Source organism: Astyanax mexicanus, chromosome 6 (genome assembly GCF_023375975.1).
Source record: "Astyanax mexicanus isolate ESR-SI-001 chromosome 6, AstMex3_surface, whole genome shotgun sequence".
Lineage (NCBI taxonomy): Eukaryota > Metazoa > Chordata > Actinopteri > Characiformes > Acestrorhamphidae > Astyanax > Astyanax mexicanus.
The window spans coordinates 28841717-28863146 of NC_064413.1; the positions used below are offsets into that span (position 1 = coordinate 28841717).

The 21430-nt window shown below is 37.5% G+C and overlaps 1 protein-coding gene across 2 annotated transcripts; it reads right to left on the reverse strand.

Moving 5' to 3' along the window:
• Nucleotides 1-1383: 1383 nt before the first annotated feature.
• On the reverse strand, nucleotides 1384-8075 carry irx2a (iroquois homeobox 2a). 2 transcript variants are annotated; one of them, XM_022673765.2, is made up of 5 exons: nucleotides 7432-8075; nucleotides 4161-4572; nucleotides 2842-3546; nucleotides 2305-2383; nucleotides 1384-2045 (listed from the first exon to the last, which is right to left on the reverse strand). In XM_022673765.2, exons 1-4 carry the CDS (start codon nucleotides 7705-7707, stop codon nucleotides 2334-2336), a joined length of 1443 nt encoding a protein of 480 aa, XP_022529486.1. In that variant the 5' UTR covers nucleotides 7708-8075; the 3' UTR covers nucleotides 1384-2045; nucleotides 2305-2333. The 2 variants fall into 2 exon arrangements, with proteins under 2 accessions (XP_022529486.1, XP_007254592.2); XM_007254530.4 differs by having other exon boundaries at nucleotides 2305-2386; nucleotides 7432-8074.
• Between the last annotated feature and the right edge of the window lie 13355 nt (nucleotides 8076-21430).

Genomic DNA, 21430 nt, shown 5'->3' on the forward strand with positions numbered 1-21430 from the left:
CAGAAATCTTTTTAATAAAAGCTCATAATGCACGTATTATTTACCTAATAGGAATGTGCAGATAAAGGGCTGCAGGGTGGAAGTAAAGGATTTGAATGAGAGCACATGGGAAGTAAAGCCCCCTAAAGCAGTCCTAATTATCCTCATTATTGCTCATAATGACTGTGTAATAGTGAGCAGTCAGCCAGTATTTACTGTAGGTGCTTTTTATGAGAGGCTGGAGATCTTTTACAGCAACAGTAACTCTGTTTATAGAGAGCAAATTTTGGCATTTGAGGGAAATAGAGAGAAAAAGAATAGCCCACACTGATCTCACCTCAGATTAAAACCTCAAACTCTATAGTCCAACAGGAATTACATATACAAATAGACTAAACACGGTTCTTAAAGAGGCATAAGTGCACTATTAGGAGCATTTACTATCAGATTAAATGTTTGAGTGTTTGATGGATAAAGGGAGAGTAAAACATCTTTTTTGGACATTGTATCTGGTTCTGGAGTCTTATATAAACTTAATAAACATACCTTATATTACAAAACATATTACAAAACTTGTTTTAATTGTTATAATTATGAAAAAATATATATTTATATTTGTAAATATAATCATTGTTTTTATCATCAGCAATCACAATAACACAAACTGTAGTTTTTCATAATTCATTAATAGACTTTCTACTATTAACAGTTAATGTTGTATTTTGATACTGTTATTTCAATGCAATTTACAAAGTATGTATTACATTATTATTATTATTATTATTATTATTATTATTATTATTATTATTATTATTATTATTATTATTATTAAATTGAAGATCTGTATAAGCACATGCTGATCTTATCAATCTAGCTAATATTAAAATAAACATATGTGATACCAATGTGTAATAGTGGGAGTTTTATAAAAGAGCAAAATGTAGTGAAATGCAGAAAGTCAAGATATAATATATATATATATATATATATATATATATATATATATATATATATATATATATATATATATATATATATAATCACATGACATATGTATTTTTAACTTAAGTATTTAAATACTTATTTAATTATATATATATATATATATATATATATATATATATATATATATATATATATATACATATATATAATTAATACTTAAGTTAAAAATACATATGTCATGTAATAAACGGATAACAAACAGATTCACTAATTAAATAATTGACTAATAACTAACTATCCAAATAAATCATAAATTAAAATAAAAAAAAAAACAAATTATTTGTGTATATAGTCATTCAAAGTTATAATCTGTTTAAATAAAAGGAATCAATAAAAGATTATTTTTTTCTCAGCACAACACCATTTTCACACCAGCATGAAATGAATAAAAAAAGATGATCCAGGTTTCCTAGTGCACACCAGCACCTTTTATTCACAATGAAAGATATAAATTAGTAAAAGTATTCTCCTTAACAACATTTTGTAACTTCTGTATTTTTTTTCTCGCCGTTTTTTTTAAATAAAAACCAATTATAATTTATTTACAAAACAAGGTTTTCTGCTTTCCATTGCAATACAACTTGCATAAATTAATAGGCAACTGCCGTCATTATACAAAAATAAATATCAAATGTATTCCACTCTTAGTTGAGTTTACCAGCCCCACATGTCGTCCTCCTCCAGTTTACAGCCTTTACAAATAAAGTACAGATGAAGTCGAGACTAATCGTGTCCCACACATGATGGCAATGAAGCAAACTACAGGGGGTCCTGAGAGAGAGTTTCCTTATGGTGAGATAACTACTTTATCCATAAATGCACAAGTCATCAGAGAGGGGAAGGGGGGGGGGGCAAACAAAAGAAAAAAAAAGAATATGCACCTCCATGTTTCCTCATGTCGCAGTGCCATATGGTTTTAGATCTAGTCAAGTGCTCTGCAGTTCTCAATGCAATCCGGTTCGGGGAGAAGCTGGTGGGCTTTTTTTAAGACCAGCAGTGTGGACGGGGTCGGTGGGGGTGATGGCTTTGTTCGCTTTGCTCAAAGCAACTGTGACACCTACCTGCGAACCAAGGAAACAAAACCTACATCAGTCCAGAGACAAAACAACTGAGAAAATCTATTTACAAATGTGTGACTGTGTGTTGCAGAGGCCTTAGAGGCCATGCGGTATGATTAGGCTCCAAGGCCACATAAGATTTATTGAAGTATTGAAGGTAATGAAGATTGCATCCTAAGAAATGTGTGTATGTGTGTATGAGTATGTTACTGTGTGTTAAAAATGGTCAGTTTGTCCAAAGATGGCCAAATCTGGGACTTACTTGAATGGTCTTCCTCGTCCCTTTTTTTTTTAGCTTGACAGGTAAGACTGAGGTCCTACTGTGCACACATCTGGGGAGTCTGCTAAAAAAAAACACAAACAAACCCAGTTCAGAAGCTAAATATGCAGTAGAATGCTTATATTTGCTTATTTTACATTTAACCTAGACTGGAATGTGTGGTTAGTTGATAGCTTGATTAGTTAAATTAGTTAAAATGGAAAAATAGAAGAAAACAAATGATTGACAAAGAAGAGCCAATACATTTCTCTTAATCTCTTAATCTCTTAATCGGTTAACCAATATGTTCAACTTTTATTCTAAAACATAATCTTCTTCAAATAAGCTTTAACATTAGTAACTGTATATTAGATCAGCACTTAAGTGAGTTATGAAGTCTAAAACTTAAAATAATCAATGTGAGATTGCCTTAAAGAGCTCTTCAATGTCTTCAAAAGAACATCAAAAGTCTAAAACTTGAAATAATCAATGTGAAATTGCCTAAAAAAAAAGGCCTTCAAGGTCCTCAAAAGAACGTACCTTTCTTCGACTCTACATTCGAAGCCCTGAAGTGTTGCTCAGTCTGACTGTGGGCAGACTTTAGCAGGTGTTCGGACGTGTGTTTGTGAATGGCGCTGGCACTGAGCACAGTCTGTGGAAGTCCCTCATTAGCAGCCATTCCAGTAGAGCCGTAGCGCAGAATCCCTTGGCCCTGCAAAGGGCTGAAGCTCCCATAGTTTGTGTAGTTGCTGTAAAAGGGCGAGGTGTAGTACAGCGGCCGTCCCAGGATGGAAGAGGCCGAGTACACAGGAGCGGCCGGAGACGTGCCGGAGGCCGTTGAAGCTAGAAGACCCACAGCCGAGGGGCAGCTTTGCCCCAGGGGCTGCTTGGGGTCCGAGGTGGCGATCTCAGCCAAGGACCAGAGCTTGGGCTTGACTGTCTGGCTCTGGCCTTCTGAGGCCGTTCGACTGTCCAGGCAGGCCTTGCTTTTGTTTCTGGAGTCCTGGTGGTGGTGGTGGTGGCCCAAGAGCGGAGCCTCCACACCCATCAGGGGTGAAGAGGTCACTGGCTTGGGTGACAGACCCTGTCGCCGCTCTCCGTGGCCAACGTCCAGATCATTCTCATCACATTTGTCCTTGGCATCAGGTCCAGAGCTGCAGACAAGATCACTGATCCTGCAAGTGACCTTCTCGCCGTCGGACTCTACAGAATGGTCCGTCAGGCTGTCCACCTGCAGACTGATGCCTGTGTGTGGGAGAGAGGGACAGCAGAGGCGTCAAAAAAGGGTTTTTACAATAAACTTTATAAGACTTGCTTGTAGGATTCTTGGCATTTATTTATTTATTTATTTATTTATTTATTTATTGTAAATTATGAATCACTGCACCGCACATGGAAAATGTTATTGTTACTTGTACCTATTAATACAATTTAAAATACAACCTGTATATTGTTGCTGTCCAATGAGAAAACCTTTTTCTCTATATTTTTCTATATAATTTAAACCTTGCAGATGATCTACACTGTTTAAATAATTTCAGTTGAATACGGCAATAAAAATGGAGTAAAAAAAAAATAACCTCTTTTTTTACACTGTCATTTTTAATAAAAAATAATGAACATTTTTACCTTCTCATGGAAAGTCACTATTTTAAAGATATACAGACAAGTTTATAGACTAACTCTAAGTATTAGAATGTTATATATTTGATGTGTATATATATATATATATATATTATTCATATATCAACAATACACTTTTATACGCATTATAAATATTTGTACAATAAACTTAAATCATGTATTAAATAAACATGTATGCGTCTTCATCTAATAAACATTTTGATGTGTTTTTTTACCTTCGTCCTCAGCAGAAGCTTCCTCGTTTTCCAGACTCTTCCCAGCTCGCTCCTCTTTCCTCTCGCCGTCTCCATCTTCTTCATCCTCATCATCACTCTTGCTCCTTGGCGCCCACGTAACTTTGTTCTCCTTCTTGAGTCTCCTCCTGGCATTAGCAAACCACGTGGAGACCTGGGTGAGGGTCATCTTGGTGATGATGGCCAGCATGATCTTCTCCCCCTTGGTGGGATAGGGGTTCTTCCTGTGTTCCTGCAGCCAGGCCTTCAGCGTTGCCGTGGCGTCGCGCGTGGCGTTCTTACGGTACGTGGGGTCGTTCAGCTGGTAGGGGTAACCTGCCCCGGGGTAGGGGGCAAATCCCACGGCACCTGCTGCTGCCGCCAGACCCGCGGGGTGGGGGTCGTAGGGGGAACCCTGCAAAACACACACAGACACAGGCGCGCGCTTAATAAAACTAATTATTATTATTATTATTATTATTATTATTATTATTATTATTATTATTATTAGGCGTCGCGGAAATTGTAGTAGTAGTAGTTTCAGATTCACTTCATATCCGCGTGCACACACGTATGCTTGATGACGATGAATTATTATTTTTATTATTATTATTATTATTATTATTATTACAGTTGTTGTTAATCATGAAGAGACGTTGTAAATCATTATGATTGCCCTGTTTAAAATCCTGCAACCAAAAGCATCTAGAGCAACCTAAATTCGTTATTTTTATTGTTATTTGTTTATTATTTATTGTTATTATTTTAAAATGGATAATCTAACGAAAATGACATTTTGTGTACTATAATAATAATACAAATTAAATAATAATAATAATAATAATAATAATAATAATAATAATAATAAGAAGAAGAAGAAGAAGAAGAAGAAGAAGAAGAAGAAGAAGAAGAAGTAGAAGAAGATGAAAAATAGATTTCTTTGTATATATGAAGAATAATAATTGGAAATGTCATTATATAAATTAACTATTATTTGTATATTAATACCATAATTATTGTATGTGCAATATCACGTTGTGTTATGATGCTTGGAAAACAGTTTTTTTTTATTCATCTGTTTAAAGTAAAAGTGTGTAAAAGTTTAGAGTTTTACAGTTTTTACTTTTTATATTTACTGTATTCTAGTCTGTTTTAATAACTTGTTTGTTTGGGTCGCAATTACCATACCTGAATTAAAACGATTGATTGAAATGGAAATTAAAATTAATAATAATGACGTAAATGATTTTGAGTTTACACAAACGGCAACATTTTCAAAGTGACGTTAAATAAAAGTATTATTATTATTATTATTATTATTATTATTATTATTATTATTAACAGCTGTTTCTATAATATGCTTGACTAAACTAAAAACACCCGTTGAGTAATAAGTAATAACAATGAAGCCAATTACTGATTAATCCTCCAGTAATGATCAAATTGGGTGAAGAGCAGATAATAGAGAACTGCAGCCAGTTTCTATAATCGCTGCCTCTCTGCCTCGTTTCCTCTTTTCTTTTCTCTCTCTTTTCTTTGTGTGTGTCTGTACTGTAAATCCCATTAGCGCCCGCGCTGCGTGTTAAACTGCGCCGGTATCTTCAGCTCTCACGCGCTCTGCTCCTCCGGCTCCAACCCAGCCCTAACCCGCACTGCCGCTATCTGTCTCTCTCACTGCCTCTCTCTCTTTCGTCCTCAGTCAGTCCTCTAAAAACAATACATTTATAAACAAACTAAATTAAACTATATTAATGCAGCACTGCGCTTCAGCAACACATCGCTCCACTGTCACCGGCTCTCTGACTTTCAGCCTCTCCCGAGTTTCTCGCTTTTTTTCCTCATTATAATTAAGATAAAAAAAAAAATAGCAGCACACGTTTTTATTTTTCTCCAAAACTTCTAATAGTGTTGTTGCATCGCACTGCTTTTTTACTGATCTGAGAAACACTCCAGCAGCGTGTTTAACATGATGAGAACCTTCCTAAATGAAGCAGCTGCGCCGGAAACGAGCAAGCCTTCAGACGTCAATCTCCACAATTCCATCGCTTTTAAAATTAGAATCAAAACCAATGACCCCTACAGATCTGCATGCATTTGCATTGCAAAGAAAACACACACACACACACACTCCCTCACACATACACACACACGCTCTCGCACACTCTTACACACACGCGCATGCACAAACGCGCTCACGCAAATTCCCACCATGCAAAATCCTATATAATCGCAAAAAACGCAATTTTACTCCTTTATTATTTTGGTTAATTACCGGTGTTAAAAGCAGAGCTGTAACTAATGAGCCTCAGAGTCCTCTGAAATGACAGTTCCTCTTTATTATGTATGTATGCATTTCCTTTTTTTCGCATTATTTTAAATGCAATAATCACTAAATAATCATATTATCCCAAACACAGCACAGCTTTTAGAGTTATTTTCATTACCGCTTTAAAAATATAATTAGCGAGCGACCATTGCAAATAGTATGCAAATCTAAAACGTGCCTGTAATTTGTATTTGTACTGCTTCCGTTTTTAAAAACAAAAAAACAAAAAAAAAAACAAATTGCACTAAAAAGAAAATGACTTATCAAAAATGATACTAATTTTAATTTCCGATTTCTTAATTATGATATTTCAAATTATTATAATTAATCGGTACTAACCATCGCACATGTCGGAAACGTGTTTAATATTTGGAAACATCTACATTTCTAATCTAAAAATCTAAAAAATAAATGGCATTAATATTAATATAGATGTTTTACATTTTTAAATACTTATATTAAATTGCGGTGTGTAATATTAGATTTTGATCCGATTTTGCCAACACTGACGCACAGAATTTCTGCATGCAATATATCTTCTGCACAACAATATTAACACCAGTAATATCAACACGAATTATTTCCACCATGCATCCCCCTCTGAAACAAACAATAGCTTAAACGATCCGTTTTTATTTTATTCATTTTTTATTTTATTATTTATTTTCTTAAACGTTTTATTGACATTTTTCAGATTCAGTTATATTCTGAAGTTTAGCGCTGGCAGTGAAAACACACGCGAGCTGGCGAGCTCACACACACATACACACACACGCGCGCGCGCGCACACTGGCAGGTCTGAAGCGTGTTTACAGTTTCTTGCCTACAGTTTCGTGATGCAACAACTTCAACAAAAAACATCACACATTTCCATCATGCATCCCATCCCACAGCAAACTCCCCCAAAAAACGGCATATTTCCCAGTTCTAGGGGTCGGTTTGGTTTACCATGTAGGGTGGGAAGGCGCTGGCCGGGTCGGCGGAGTAGGGCAGCGGGCTGGAGAAAGCGGCGGATCCGGGGTAAGGACTGAAGGCAGACCCCGAGGAGGAGCAGGAGGAGGACGAGGAGCAGGAAGATGAGGACGAAGAGGAGGACGAGGACGAGGAAGACGAGGAGCGGAGCAGGTCATCGCTCCTCGCCAGAGCCTGAGCCCCGTACGCCGGGCAGGAGTACAGCGCCAGGGAGGCAGGGGACTGGTACAGGTACCCCTGAGGGTAAGACATCCTGGGGCAAGACGAACAGATGGGTCTTCACTCCAAAAAACACAGAGAGCCAAAAAGAAAGGAAAAATAATAAAAAAGAAAGAAAGAGGAGGAGGAAGGAAGGTGGAGTGCGCACTAACGCATGTAAAGAGAGGAGATGAGGGCGAGAAAGTAAGGAGGAGAATGGAGTGGAATGGAGGGAGGAAGAGGAGGAGGAGGAGGATGAGTGGAACGGGGCCGCAGCGGTGCGAGCATGGGACACGCGGAGAGGAGAGAGAGCAGTATGGGAAAAAACATACGCACACACACGCACAAATACACACACACACGCACGCATACGCAGCCCAGAGCACAGCAGAGCCGAGCAGCACAGGAGAGAGAGAGAGGAGCGCTCATCAGGAGGAGGAGGATCTCCGCCCCTCGCTCGTCTCTCTCTCTCTCTCTCTCTCTCTCTTACTCTCTTGCTCTCTCACTCACTCAATCTAAAAAAAATAAAAAAAACACACGCACAAACCCGAGTCTCGGGCTCCTCGTGCAACGAACGATATGCACATACAAAAAACATTTATGTATCTTTTTTTATTTTATTTAAAACGCACATTAATATGCTTAATTAAATTAATTATGCCTAAATAATAAAGTAAAAGAAGCTGAATATTTTTTCGCTGCATTTAAACAAGCGAACAATTTTAAATATCCGTTTTACGATTTTGAGCTGTGATTAATATTAAATAAGGCGAACTGGCCTGTATTACGTGAGCGCGCGTTGGCGAGAGCGCGCGTATAAAGTCCGCCGCCGCTCCGTGAATGACAAGTTAATAACGTATGACATTATTATTATTTTTTTCGGAAGACATATAAAAGAAAAGACAAATTAAATAAAAACACTCATGCTCATATGTACACCTTCATACACATTACTTACATTATATATATATATATATATATATATATATATATATATATATATATATATATATATATACATATATATACGTATATATATATATATATATATATATATATATATATATATATATATATATATATATACGTATATATATATATATATACGTATATATATATGTATATATATAATTTATACTGTAAGTAATGTGTGTGAAGGTGTACATATGGGCATGTGTTCAATTGCATGTCTTACAATTACATTGTCTTTTTTTTTTTAAATCCTCCGTTGATATTTCATTATATATTATTTAAATAATGTAAATAATGCAAAACTCTCTGTTACTGTATAGACCGGATTGATTTAATTTAGTTCTGCTCAAAATGGTTTCATATGATTCTTAAAAAAAAATAAAAAAAACATCAGCAACACACTCACACACTCTCTTACCACTCCCGTAAATGGTTTGTGGAAATTGAGCAATTAATATGAACCTGTTTAAACAGTGAGGTAAGAGAAAATGCCTTTTAATTTCTGTTGCGTAAACTAAAGGTAAGCAATTAACTGTATTTAAAAGCAGCATTCGATACAAAAGAAACCTTTAAATCAACACTTAAAACACATGTTATATAAACCAATATTAAAAAAAAAAACCGTTCAGTACAATATATTTATGATCTCTATAATAATGCGCCATTATGCAGTCTTAATGAGTGATCCCATCCACATCTAAACAGAAGCGTGTTAGAGCTGGAGAGGCTGGATTGACTCGTCAGATTATTCTGTTGAGCACAAATAGAGGATTAGAAAGTTGCCCGGGCTGCACGGCAGGGGGCAGTAGGGGCCTCTGGCACGCGCGGGCTGCAGGCTGGCAGTCAGGAGAGTCCGGGTTAAAGTTTAGAGGTAAAGCACACACACCCGCACGCACGCGCGCGCGCACACACGTTCCCCTCAACCTCAAATCTGTGATATTTTAGTCCCAGCAAAACAGGATAGAAGGGCTCGAGCCTCAGCATCAGTTACAATTAAAGCAGCTCGGAGTCACGGAAATAGATCTCAAACACCAAATTATGGCATTAAGGAGAAAGTAGTTAAGAACAGGCCTGGAAAACTGGAAATACAGAAATAAACACTGATTGTATTACAATGTAAAAAAAAAAAGACTAGAAGAGTGCAGTGACATGCATAATTCATTTTGTGTAATTAATAATTTACACAAAACAGGTGATTTAATAAGTACAGTAATGTATTTATTTAAAGTTCAGATACTAATGGTGGTCAGAGGAGTTTGTGCAGACTAGGCTTAAATACTGTGTGAAAGTTTTTTTTTTTTTTTTAATGATGATGAATTTTGAGTGGTATGGCACCTGTGTTTAGGCTGATGTTTAGGTAGACAATACAATTTTCCATAATAATAATAATAATAATAATAATAATAATAATAATAATAATAATAATAATAATAATAATAATAATAATAATAATAAAAGTACTAGTAGATGTAGTAGCAAATGTACTAGTAGTGTTAATCCATTGTGCTATTTATGCAAAGTAGGTGACTAACTACCTGCAGCACTGTATTTCTATACATTTAATGTTGTGATCGTGGTCAGTGGAGGTTAGTTACTGGCCAGGGTATTGTATAAGGGTTTTATGAGGTGTAGTTATAATAAGGCTATGGCACAAATGCTTAGGCTGTTACCCTTATAGACAGTTAAATATGACAATAATTGTAGTAGTTGGAGTAATGTTAATAATCAAGATACTGTTATATATAATTATGTGTTATTTACACAAAGCAGCAGCAGTGTATTAAATTAAGTTCATTCATTACATTACTGTCCAGGGTACTGTTTAATGGTTTATAAGGAATAGTTATGGTAATTGCAGATATCAGTGCTTATGTAATTTTTCATGTAGACACTTAAATATTAAGTGATAGTAGTAGTAATAAAAATTAACATATATCCTTATTGCCAATAATTATTGTAATTTTCTGCTGTTGTTATTATACTTTGTTGCCTTTTATTTTAATTACTGTATTGTCAATAATATTATTTACTAATTTACTTATAGCACTGATATAATCAACACGACATCTACTATTATTATTATTATTATTTTTTTTTTTATTTTAATTTTTTTATTATTATTACCTAGATTACAGATCCCTACTAATACTACAATATTATAACCAGCAGTGTTACTACTGTTCAGATTGCTGACTTATCAGACCGCGCTTTTGTCTTTGTGTACAAAGTTGCAAAAAAAAAAAATCTCTTCCATTTCTTAAATACATTTACATCTTACACCATAAACAAACATGACAGAATGCAAAATGCTTGAAGTGCAGTTTCCAATCATAAAAAGGCAATACAATCAGCTCGATTTCCCAATAGTATATTCACTCATTAGCCTTTTAGACCATTGATCAAGGTTTACTGACAAATTTTGTAATTATATGAGTCCTTATGCTCAATAAAGCTGATTAAATTGGGGGCAAAAGCACACACGCACGCTTATGTATGCGCACACACACACACACACACACACACGCACACAGCCGGCTCCTTACAGAGTCAGATTTATGATGCACTCCATTGAGTCTGATAGAAGGAAACAACTATTGATTTTTCATATTTTTCTTCAAACTTGTTTACTCTAGGAAACTCCAGTGGCAGTGTAACTGCTGCTGCTACTGCTGCTGTTGTGGGTGTGTTTGTGTGTGTGTGTGTGTGTGTGTGTGTGTGTGTGTGTGTAGGGGAAGGGGATTATTACCACTCACTTTTGATGAGACAAATTGCTCGGTATGACTTCAGTGGCCAAAGGCTACACGCTGATGTTATGTTGCTTCATTTACCCTTATGACTAAATGATTATTGATTTTATATTTTGAAGCTTTTGAAATGTGAAAATCAGGAGGCCGCTGGGGATTGTTTTATTAACTTATTTCTTGCAGGCATGATTCTGTGTGACCTACTGCATTGTGTCTGTGTGTGTGTGTGTGTGTGTGTGTGTGTGTGTTTACCTCTTTGTGGAAGCCAAATGACCCCAGGTTGATGGAAAGCTTGAACATTTTGATATCAAATGGGCATTTTTCATATGGGCTGCTTCTTGAATAGAAAAAGTCTAGTTTTCTACAGACCTGCAGATTTTCATATTAAGAGAATTGTAGTAGATTTAAAAGATGTTGATTGGGTTATTAGGGGCTCATAGCTTAATTTACATACACTCATCTAAACCTCGACAGTAACTCGATATCAATATATATATATATATATATATATATATATATATATATATATATATATATATATATATATATATATATATATATATAAATTGCAATAGTAAATAGTTCAATAAAGATGATATGAATTTAACACATTTCCAATATTTCAGTATACATTGCTTACAGCATTTGTCACTGACTGATGTCCATTGCAGAGTGCATTATGCTAATTGGGAGATTTTAGAAGATTTTTTTTGAAGTGCAGTTGTAAGCATTTATGGCAGTTTTTCCTGTTGATTTTATAATATTCAAATCGATATTGGAATTATATTGTATTTAAAGCAATTGTAAAATATATTGGGATATTGTGATCAACATCCCAAAAAGACATGCAATGGACAACACGTGTATTGTTAGTAGTATTGTAAAAAAAAAAAAAAAAAAGGAGGTGTGTACACATCTCGTGCGACCTCGTGCGAGAGGGGTCATGTCTGCTACTACTACTGCTGGTTGGCTGCTACCACCACAGTTAAAAAAAAAAAAAAAAAAAAAAAACAGAAGAAGAAAAAGAAGGAAAAAAGAGAAAGAGAACAGATTGCTTTATATAGTCATAGAGTGCAGAAATCAATAGAGTCAGAAATGGCCCAGCCGCGGCTTCTGTCCAGGATCAGCTCGGAGACAAGCCCTGCTTTGAGCCTGTCGGTGCGAAAAGCCGTCTTCATCACCCTCCTCTCCTGCTACAGCCCTCACCTTTGTGTTCACATCCAGGACGCCTTTGTAGCCCCGTCGTGGATTTCAGAACTGGAGCAACACCACCACGTCCTCGCGGAGAGCGAATTAGGGAAAAGGGAGCGTTACGTATTGCGCTCGGTTTAGCGGAGGACCTGTACTCCCTGTCTTTCTTTCTTCCTTTCTTTCCTTCTTTCGTTCTTTATCAGCCGGGCGAGCTGTGCGCAGAGAGGAGGTCCTTGGGGAGAGAATGTAAGGTAGCCGAGAATGCCCCTGTATTAACTTACATTTTCTTTGAACATGGCAAACATTTGCTTTGAACTTTTCTTTGAATGCCTGTGAATCCCAAAATGTAGGGAGAAAGACCGTAGAGAATGTGTACGCGAGTGTGTGTGTGTCTGTAGGCACCTAAGCAGTCTTCACTCTTATTTCGTCATGTTCCTACAACAGATCAGAAAAAGGGAGGGAGAGAAAGAGAAAAAGAGAGGGAAAGAAAGAGGGAGAGAAAAAAGAGAGAGAAAGAAAGAGGGTGTAATATCACAAACAAATGAGCCAAAAAAAACAAAAAAAACAGTGCGAACACGAGTGCGAGATAAACAGAGCAAACAAGCAATTTGTCGGCGGGTTAATTTATGGATTTCTGTGAGATGCTGGTGCAGGGTGGAGATATTGCTCCGCTCAGCACTGACACCCTGTTCATGGTTTGGGGCGATCCGGCGGGTTGACAGAGCGAGGGAGGAGGAGTGTATGGGAAGGAAAATGCATGTGTGTGTGTGTGTGTTTGGATGTGTGTTTCTTTGCTTTGGTCTTCGGCAATGGGCCCTGCGGGAAGAGGTAAGGCGGCAACAGTCTTCATGTGAAGCGGCCTTCTCCTGCCAGTCCTTCTAATCAGCAGCCCTCCATGTGCTTGGCAGAGCAGGGGGTTTCGAATCGTCCCCCCAAACCCCCCTGAAGCCCCATCAGGGCCACCTTCGGGCGAGGCTGGGACTCGGGTGTGCGATGTAGTGTGATGTCCTTCGTCTCGCTCGCCGTGCTTTCTTGTCGAGTGGAGTCATGAAGCGCTGACGCACACAGGTCCAATTTGTTTAACATGCCACACGGAGCCATGCGTGTTGAGGGAACAGTTTCAAGGGGTGAAAGTAACAAAAGAAAATACTGAGTTTTATGATGTTTTAAAAGCCGTCTTCTTTCTTTCTCACTTTTGTGTTCTCTGTAGGGGTTTGTTGTGAATGTGACATCATGGCAACATGGCACTGGCCCTTAGGGTTGAGAGCAAAAGAAGGTTTGGAGTTTTGTAAAAGGTGGGCTGTAACAGCAGTTTAAAAAAGAAAAGTTATTTTCTTGCACATCAATAAGGACTTGAAAGCAAAAAACTGATACCATTAAATGTCCCTAAGTTCAAAGATCTGGGTGTAAATCAAGTGGTAGGTACAAGCTAATGATGCTAACAGCAGTTTGACTAAACAGCATTTGAACAGCTAATCATATTATTTTAACTGGTTTATTGTGAGGTACAACTTTGGACAAATGTCTAAAGGTAATATGGGGATGTAGCTTAAGAAAATAAAAAGTTATCACATTTACAAGGGAAACACATTCTTTTAAATGTGAGCTACCAAAGTAATTATTAAAAAAACTAAAAAAAAAAAAAAAAACGGCAATATGGGTCAAAGTCACAGTGTTATAACATTACCCCCACAATACCAAAAGGTTTCAGCTCCTAAGCAAAAAAAAAAAGCATATTGTAAAAAAAATCTAAGAAAATTTTGTATATATTGTAATAGTTATAACACTGTATTATACAATATGATATTTTTTCTTTTTTTTCAAATTTTTAGCCTATTTTCTCCCCATTTTAACTCATCAGGACTCCCCCTATCACTAGTGATGCTCCAACACCAGGAGGGTGAAGACTAGCACATGCCTCATCTGACACATGTGAAGTCAGACTCCGCCCCTTCTAGAACTGCTTCTGATGCAGCATCGCTAAGTAGCATCACAGCGCACTTGGAGGAAAATGCAGCGACTCGGTTCTGATACATCAGCTCACAGACACCTAGTGCTGATCAACATCACCTTTTAGAGAGATGTGCGGAAGGAGCGCCATATACACACCCAGAGACAGCAAGCCAATTGTGCTCTCTCAGGGCTCCGGCAGCTGGAGCCCCCAGCTACATGACATGGTGAGCTACATGAACAGGATTCTCCCGAACATAGTGGCAGCGCTTAGGTCGCTGGACCACTCGGAGCCCCATGAACAGGTACATTTTTAAGTCAAGGGCTCTTTGTGATCTTTCAGTAAAGCCATTGGCTCTCTATAGAACTAACACAAATCAAATAACAACTTTATTAATGAATACATGTTTATTTGTCTGGCTAACTGTGGCTTCAAGTTAAGTTTTATTTTCATTATTATATACTGTAAAACCCACTGTGCTTCTTAGAACTGTCAGGTAGTATATGACATTGGATACATCGGATAGGGTGACACATGTTCAGATGCAATTTTACATGCCTGTTTACAACCCTGTTATTTTGTTTCTAAATTAAATACAGTGCTTTTTGAACTTTCTCGGAAGATTGTGATAGTGTCTCAAAGCTTCCTTGGATAGACTTCTTTTGTCTCACTTCTATTTTCTCCTGAAATAGCCACTGTGTCTAGTAAAGAAAGGTTTCCTGCAGTGGTAAGGATGCACATATATTTTGAGGGAGTCAATTTAATTGTAACAGTTGTTATGTAACAGTTTGGAGGTTTTGAAAGTGTCCTGTTTTTGACTACACCATTTCACTGAGTAAGTGTTTACGATTTCACTGTATTTCACTGTATTTCTTGCATGTACGGACCACTCTTTCTTCAACTGTCAGGTCTTAGCCCTGTCTCGTGTCTCTGTGTGTCTTCCCCACGTGACCTGTGCTCCCCTGTGTCTCCCGTCTTAGTAGATTTCCACCTGTGTCTCATTTGTAGCTCCGCCCCTTCCCCAGGTGTTTCCAATTCTAGAGTGTTTCTTGTTTCCTTATATAGATCCCCTGTGCCACTTTGTCTCTGTCGGTCTTTGCACTAACCCCTGTTGTTTTGTCTCTCCGTGTTTCGTAGCCTCTGTTCCTTGTTATTTTCCCTGTTTATTGCCCTGCTCAGTTTAGTCTTCCTAGTCCTGTTTATTTCTAGTTTCCCTTGTTATTCTCTTGTATATACCCTGCTTTGTGTTTATTTTCTAGTTTTGCTCCCTGTATATATTCCCTGTTTGTTTATCATTATTATCATCACTCGTTTGTTATTGGTTATTTGTGTTTCTTTGTTACATGTTTACTTGTTCCTCGTTTCCTTGTTTCTTTGTTATTTATTTAATAAATTATTTATTTATATCGCCCTTACCTGCACCTGTGTCCGCCTCCTCGTCTCCCTGCCTGGGTTACTTCGTGACATCAACTATGCCAAAATAAATTAAATCAGTTTTTTGTCAGCTTTTTGTTTGATCTTCCATATTCTGTAGGCAGTCCATATTTTTTATTATAGTTTCTAAACTGAAAGCAGAAACATTTCAGACTGGAAAAGGGATAAAATATTGTGTTTAATGGTATCAGTGTGCTGGAACGACAATCTCTGCTAAGCCTAATATATTTATTCTAAAAACTGGGGTGTCGGGTCACTTTTCGCAGGAATTCTTCTGGCTCATTCACTCATAGTAAAAAGAAAGTTTGTATTTCGTTCTCTCTCTCTTTCTGACTGAACATAACCTGGAATCGGATTCATCCGCTCTAAAAAGAGAGCGCATCACACCCCCCCCAGTTTAAAATGATTCTTCCGCATGCTTGGTGCAATTACCCATTCTCACCAGAGAGGGCTCTAAATCCTGCAAATTTCAAAACTTACGGACATCAACTTTAATGTGACATATTCTCAAAAACTAATAGAACAATTTTACAGTATACCTCTTAAACTGTGGATCTAGGCTTTAGTTTCTCACTATCACAAAAACTTCAATAACTTCAGTATTAGTTTGAGAGTAATTACAGAATATTTCACTGTACTTACACACTACAGATGGTTATATCAATAGTGACATAATGAGACAGGGGCTTTAAGGGTTTAAGTATGTACATGATTAAGCTTAACAGGGTTGAGGTAAACGTTACCACAGAGAATTGAAAAGATGTTCATTGTTCAGGCGTTTTTTTTTTTTTTTTTTTGCCTGTGACAGTGTGCCTTTAATCTGTGAGGCCTTGTTCATTTAACACAGTGGTAAAATAGAGCAGGTGACAGCCTACAGCAATAAAGACCAGAGCTTACTGGGACTTTGATTTTGACATTTGTTTGGTCTGTATAGTCGGATACTTAAAAAAAACAAAAAAAAAAACACAACTGTATGTACTCTCTTATATTCTGTGATAACGTGTGATATTTTGCTGAGCCAAGCTGCCGGCGTTAATCATCCTCACCTGCGCTTTACCTTAGGCGACATTAAAATGTTTTCATTGGACGGCTTATCCACAACTGTCCGAAGGGGGATTAAAAAGAGAATCATGACGGAGAATAATTATTTTCAAATATTTGCTGGGGCCAGGATTCAGGGCTGGAGTGCTCGGCGGGCTGCTGATATACTGTGTTTTAATGATTTAAATTATCCGCTTTCGTTGGCTCTGCTGCGGTTAATCAATTAAGGACATGAGAGCTATTTGTCACAGAGGTAAAACCAAGGTCTCCACAACAAAGCGCGCTGCAGCCCGAAACCACATGACCTGCGTGTTAAGGACCGCAGTTCAAACAAGGTAGGCTGACTTTCTTAGCACACTTAGTGAGGGGTGGAGAGAGAACGAAAAAAAAGAAACACTGCTGTGGATTTTAACACGTCATTTGGTTTCCTGAGTCCAACTTAGCCTACATGAAAGCTTTAATAGCATGGTCTCAGAGGCAAAATATAAAAATAACTATCAGCTATTAATGATCAGTAACGAGATCAGCGCTTCTCAACCCCTTCGGCTCACGCTAAACCCCGCTAATCCAAACAGCTGTGTTTTGGTCAGACACACCTGAGTCTGTTCAATAAACTCCCCACTTACGCCTTGATGAACTAAACCAGGTGTTGCTGAGCTGCAGTTGCTTACTTTGAGCAATCCAGCTTTAGGATGAGGCAAACAAAAACGGCAAATAGAGCATTTGTGAAGTCTTAGGAAGGGCTGGTGTGGAAAATACAGGCTCCTGCCTTCTTTGATCAGCCAGGTCTCAAGAGAAATTGGTACATATGCGACTAAGTGACCATTCTAGGAGTCGTACACTGTGTAATAAATATAGCTCAACCATAGCCTAATGCATATTGTTTACATTGATTTACATCTATGGCTTTTTTTAGTTTACTACAAAATTTAAATATTAAAACTGTTCCATACATAGCGTCTTTTCTTTTGGATGAATGGACCAAAATGACCTAAAATAAACTCTTTACATTGATTTCCATTGACAGTTAGGAAGGTTTTATCTCTTTGCTGTAAAGTTGCTGTTTTGGAGATGTTTTTCATTGTCTTTCAATTGGACGGTGACAATTTGTAACAGTTACTGATGCAGCCAAGGCATAAAAAAAAAAAAAAATAAGTAAAAAAAATCTAACAATTTGAAAAGAAAATGGTACCAACCAACCAGTGTAATTTTATAACTTTATTACCTGAACCTACCCCTGAACTTTTTCCCTAACTTTTCACCTAACCCTAACCCAAACTTAATCGTGACATAAACTTAGCCTAACCCTAATTCTGAACATAACTGTAGTATAATGTGTAAATTGTACCAATTTTTGTGCACGTTTTTGTCTAATTATTTATTTATTTATTTTTTAGAAGCTCCAGTAAAACTAGCAGCATAAGGGAAGTTGTAGCTGCACTGTTTTTACTTTCTTTATTTATGCAGGTTTTATGTGTGAATGTGGCAAGACAGCACCACCAGTGGACGGGAGCTCCTTGTCCATCATCTTATATGTAATAAATGAACCGTACATATTTGTCCAATTTTGCTAATTTCTTAGGGTACTTTTTTCTGTAGTATATGTACATCATTTACGAGATTATTATTTTTATTTATTTTTTTTGCTTTGATTCACTGCCATGGTTTTGACAAATCTGACGATTTCACTGGCCAGTGCCAATGGCCCCAGAAAAAAACGGACCAAAAACTGATTATCCCCTATGACTCTAGTCAAATAGAATATCTGCAGTAAAATATCTCATCTTGAGGCACGCTAATGTTAGCGTGTAGACCTGTGAAACCAAGCCTCTTTTTCCAAACCTCTCTGTTTGTTTCAGCGTCGGATCCTATGGGAACACGCCTAATCCATGTCATGTAGCATTAAGCCACTTTTCCCATTCATCTGTCTCTCGGAAGTGCGAGTACAAAGGGAGGTACGAAAGGACAGAAGAACCACAAATTATAGAAATTATGCACTGGACGGATCTCCTCGCTGCAGCTTTCCAGACAGCTTGAGTGATGAGCCAAATGAATCACCTGAAATCAAAGGGTAATAAAAGGAGACACAATGAGGCCCAATTTGAAATCGCTACCCCTCCTTTCAGCCCGTCCCATAACCGAGGGGTCAAGGCAGATAGAGTTCCCCAGAAAGAGGCTGTTGACAGCTAGCGTCAGTAGACTTTGTAGGCATTGTGCAGGACCTGATAGGGTTACTAGCGGCTAATCCATGTTGACCTCACTTGCTTTTTCTCTTCCTCTCTCTCTTTTTTTTTTTAGAACCAGGAAGCTTTTGTACAGTTTGGACAACTGAAAAGGTATGATGATACTGACATATAACTATCAGCGCGGGTCTTGCACCAAGTCTTTTGTGGAGTTATCAGGTTGCATGTCTGGGACTGGAAATAAACAACGTTTGAGCGCAGGCAAGGTGACATTTAAAGTGGCTCGGGAAAGGGTGTGTTTGTAGCGCTAGGTTCAAAAGGTCAGCCAGAGAGTGGGGAGTGTTTCGATGACTTAAAAGAAAACCCTATCGCGATGAAATGTTAGGGCAGCAGACGCGAACGCCGCGTGAAAATGCCACGACAGAAAGAGGAATGTTGGCACGCGTTTTGTTGCATTAGAAAAAAAAAAAAGAAGAAAAACGAGCCCAAACTTTGAAGTTGAGAAAGCTGTGTAAACACAGGCATATCCACAAAGATGCAGAGCAAGAGACAGAGACAGTGGGGGACCAATCAAAGCCTCACGTTCTGCGGAATCAAAACAGAGGAGTGTGTTTTCGGCCTCAGGTTCCATTGACCTATTTTCCTTTACCGACAGAGTGCCAATGAAATACATCGTATTCTCAAAAGAGAGGACCAAAGCCTTTATTTATGCTGATTCACCTCATAATCATGTTGGCATTTCCTTCATAACTCATAAATCATGAAGAAAGTCTGTGTGAAATTTCTGTGTGAGGACTCGACACTGTTTGCTTAACCAAGGTGGGCAGCAGTTCGTGAATCTGTTCGTAAATCGTACAGACATGGACCGACGCCCATGAGAGAGATAAGTGTCAGAATGGATGGCCCTGGAACGTCACAATCATGTGGTTAAAATTGGAGAGAGAAAAAAAGAGAGAGAGAGAGAGGGAGAGAGAGAGAGAGAGAGAGAGAGAGAGAGAGAGAGGGAGCATATTGCAGCATGTTCTGAGCTCACCTCCACCTGAAGGATCTCTGGAAGAGGCCATGGCCAAGGCAAACTGGAAAAAGAATGGGATTCCCATCCCCTTAACGCTGAAACCCAGCCAAGGCCAACTGAATGATTACTGGAGATGTCAGGTGACAGTCCAACCCTTAGCCATCACAAAACTGCTCCAGCTCTCTTCGAAATTGAGGGTGGATTTTTCTAAAATCCGACAAGCTGGCAGGACAATATAGGCATTTCATTTCTTGCTCTTGGGCACAAATTGGCAGGAAGCGCGAGGCCTCCTGCAGGATGCTTGTTGTTGATATGTGCCACGACAGCACTGAAATCCAACCATATCAGCTCACCCTGAACTGAAACCGTGCCTTTCAGAAGGTGAAAAACACCTTGCATACGAAGGAATGTTGGGCACGATTGTACAAATTTGGAACAAATGTGCATATTTACCTTTTTTGACTTTTAAATGAGGTTTCTCTTTTTTAAATGTGGACATGCACATGCTGTGATGGGGTGTTGTGCTGGTGTAGCTGAAAAAGAGCCATTAAAGCTCAGATCTGAATTTTGTGATAAAATAATACATATATATTTAAGATACAGTGAATAAGTAAATAAAAATAAATTATACAGCTCTGGAAAAAATAAGAAACCACTTAAAAATGATGAGTTTCTTTGATTTTACCAAATTAAAAACCTCTGGAATATAATCAAAAGGAAGATGGATGATCACAAGCCATTAAACCAAGCTGAACTGCTTGAATTTTTGCATAAAGCTATCCAAAAGCAGTGTGTAAGACTGGTGAAGGAAGAGTTATTTCACCAAATATTGATTTCTGAACTCTTAAATCTTTATGAATATAAACTTGTCTTTTTTTTTTGCATTATTTGAGGTCTGAAAGCTCTGCATCTTTTTTTTTATTTCAGTCATTTCTCATTGTCTGCAAATTAATGCTGTAAATGACTCTAAAAAGATTTTATTTGGAATTTGAGAAAAATGTTGTTCGTAGTTTATAAAATAAAATAGTAAAACAATAAAACAATAAAAGCTTAGTTCAGAAACTAAAGTGGTCTTATAATTTTTCCTAGAGCTGCATATATTGTAGATATATACAATATACGGTACCACTTTAAAATAAGACTACCTTTATAAAGGGTTTATAAATGATTTACAATTAGTATTATTATTAATGGTTACTAATAAGGTTGTAAATGCCTTAAAAATCATTAATAATCAGTTATAACA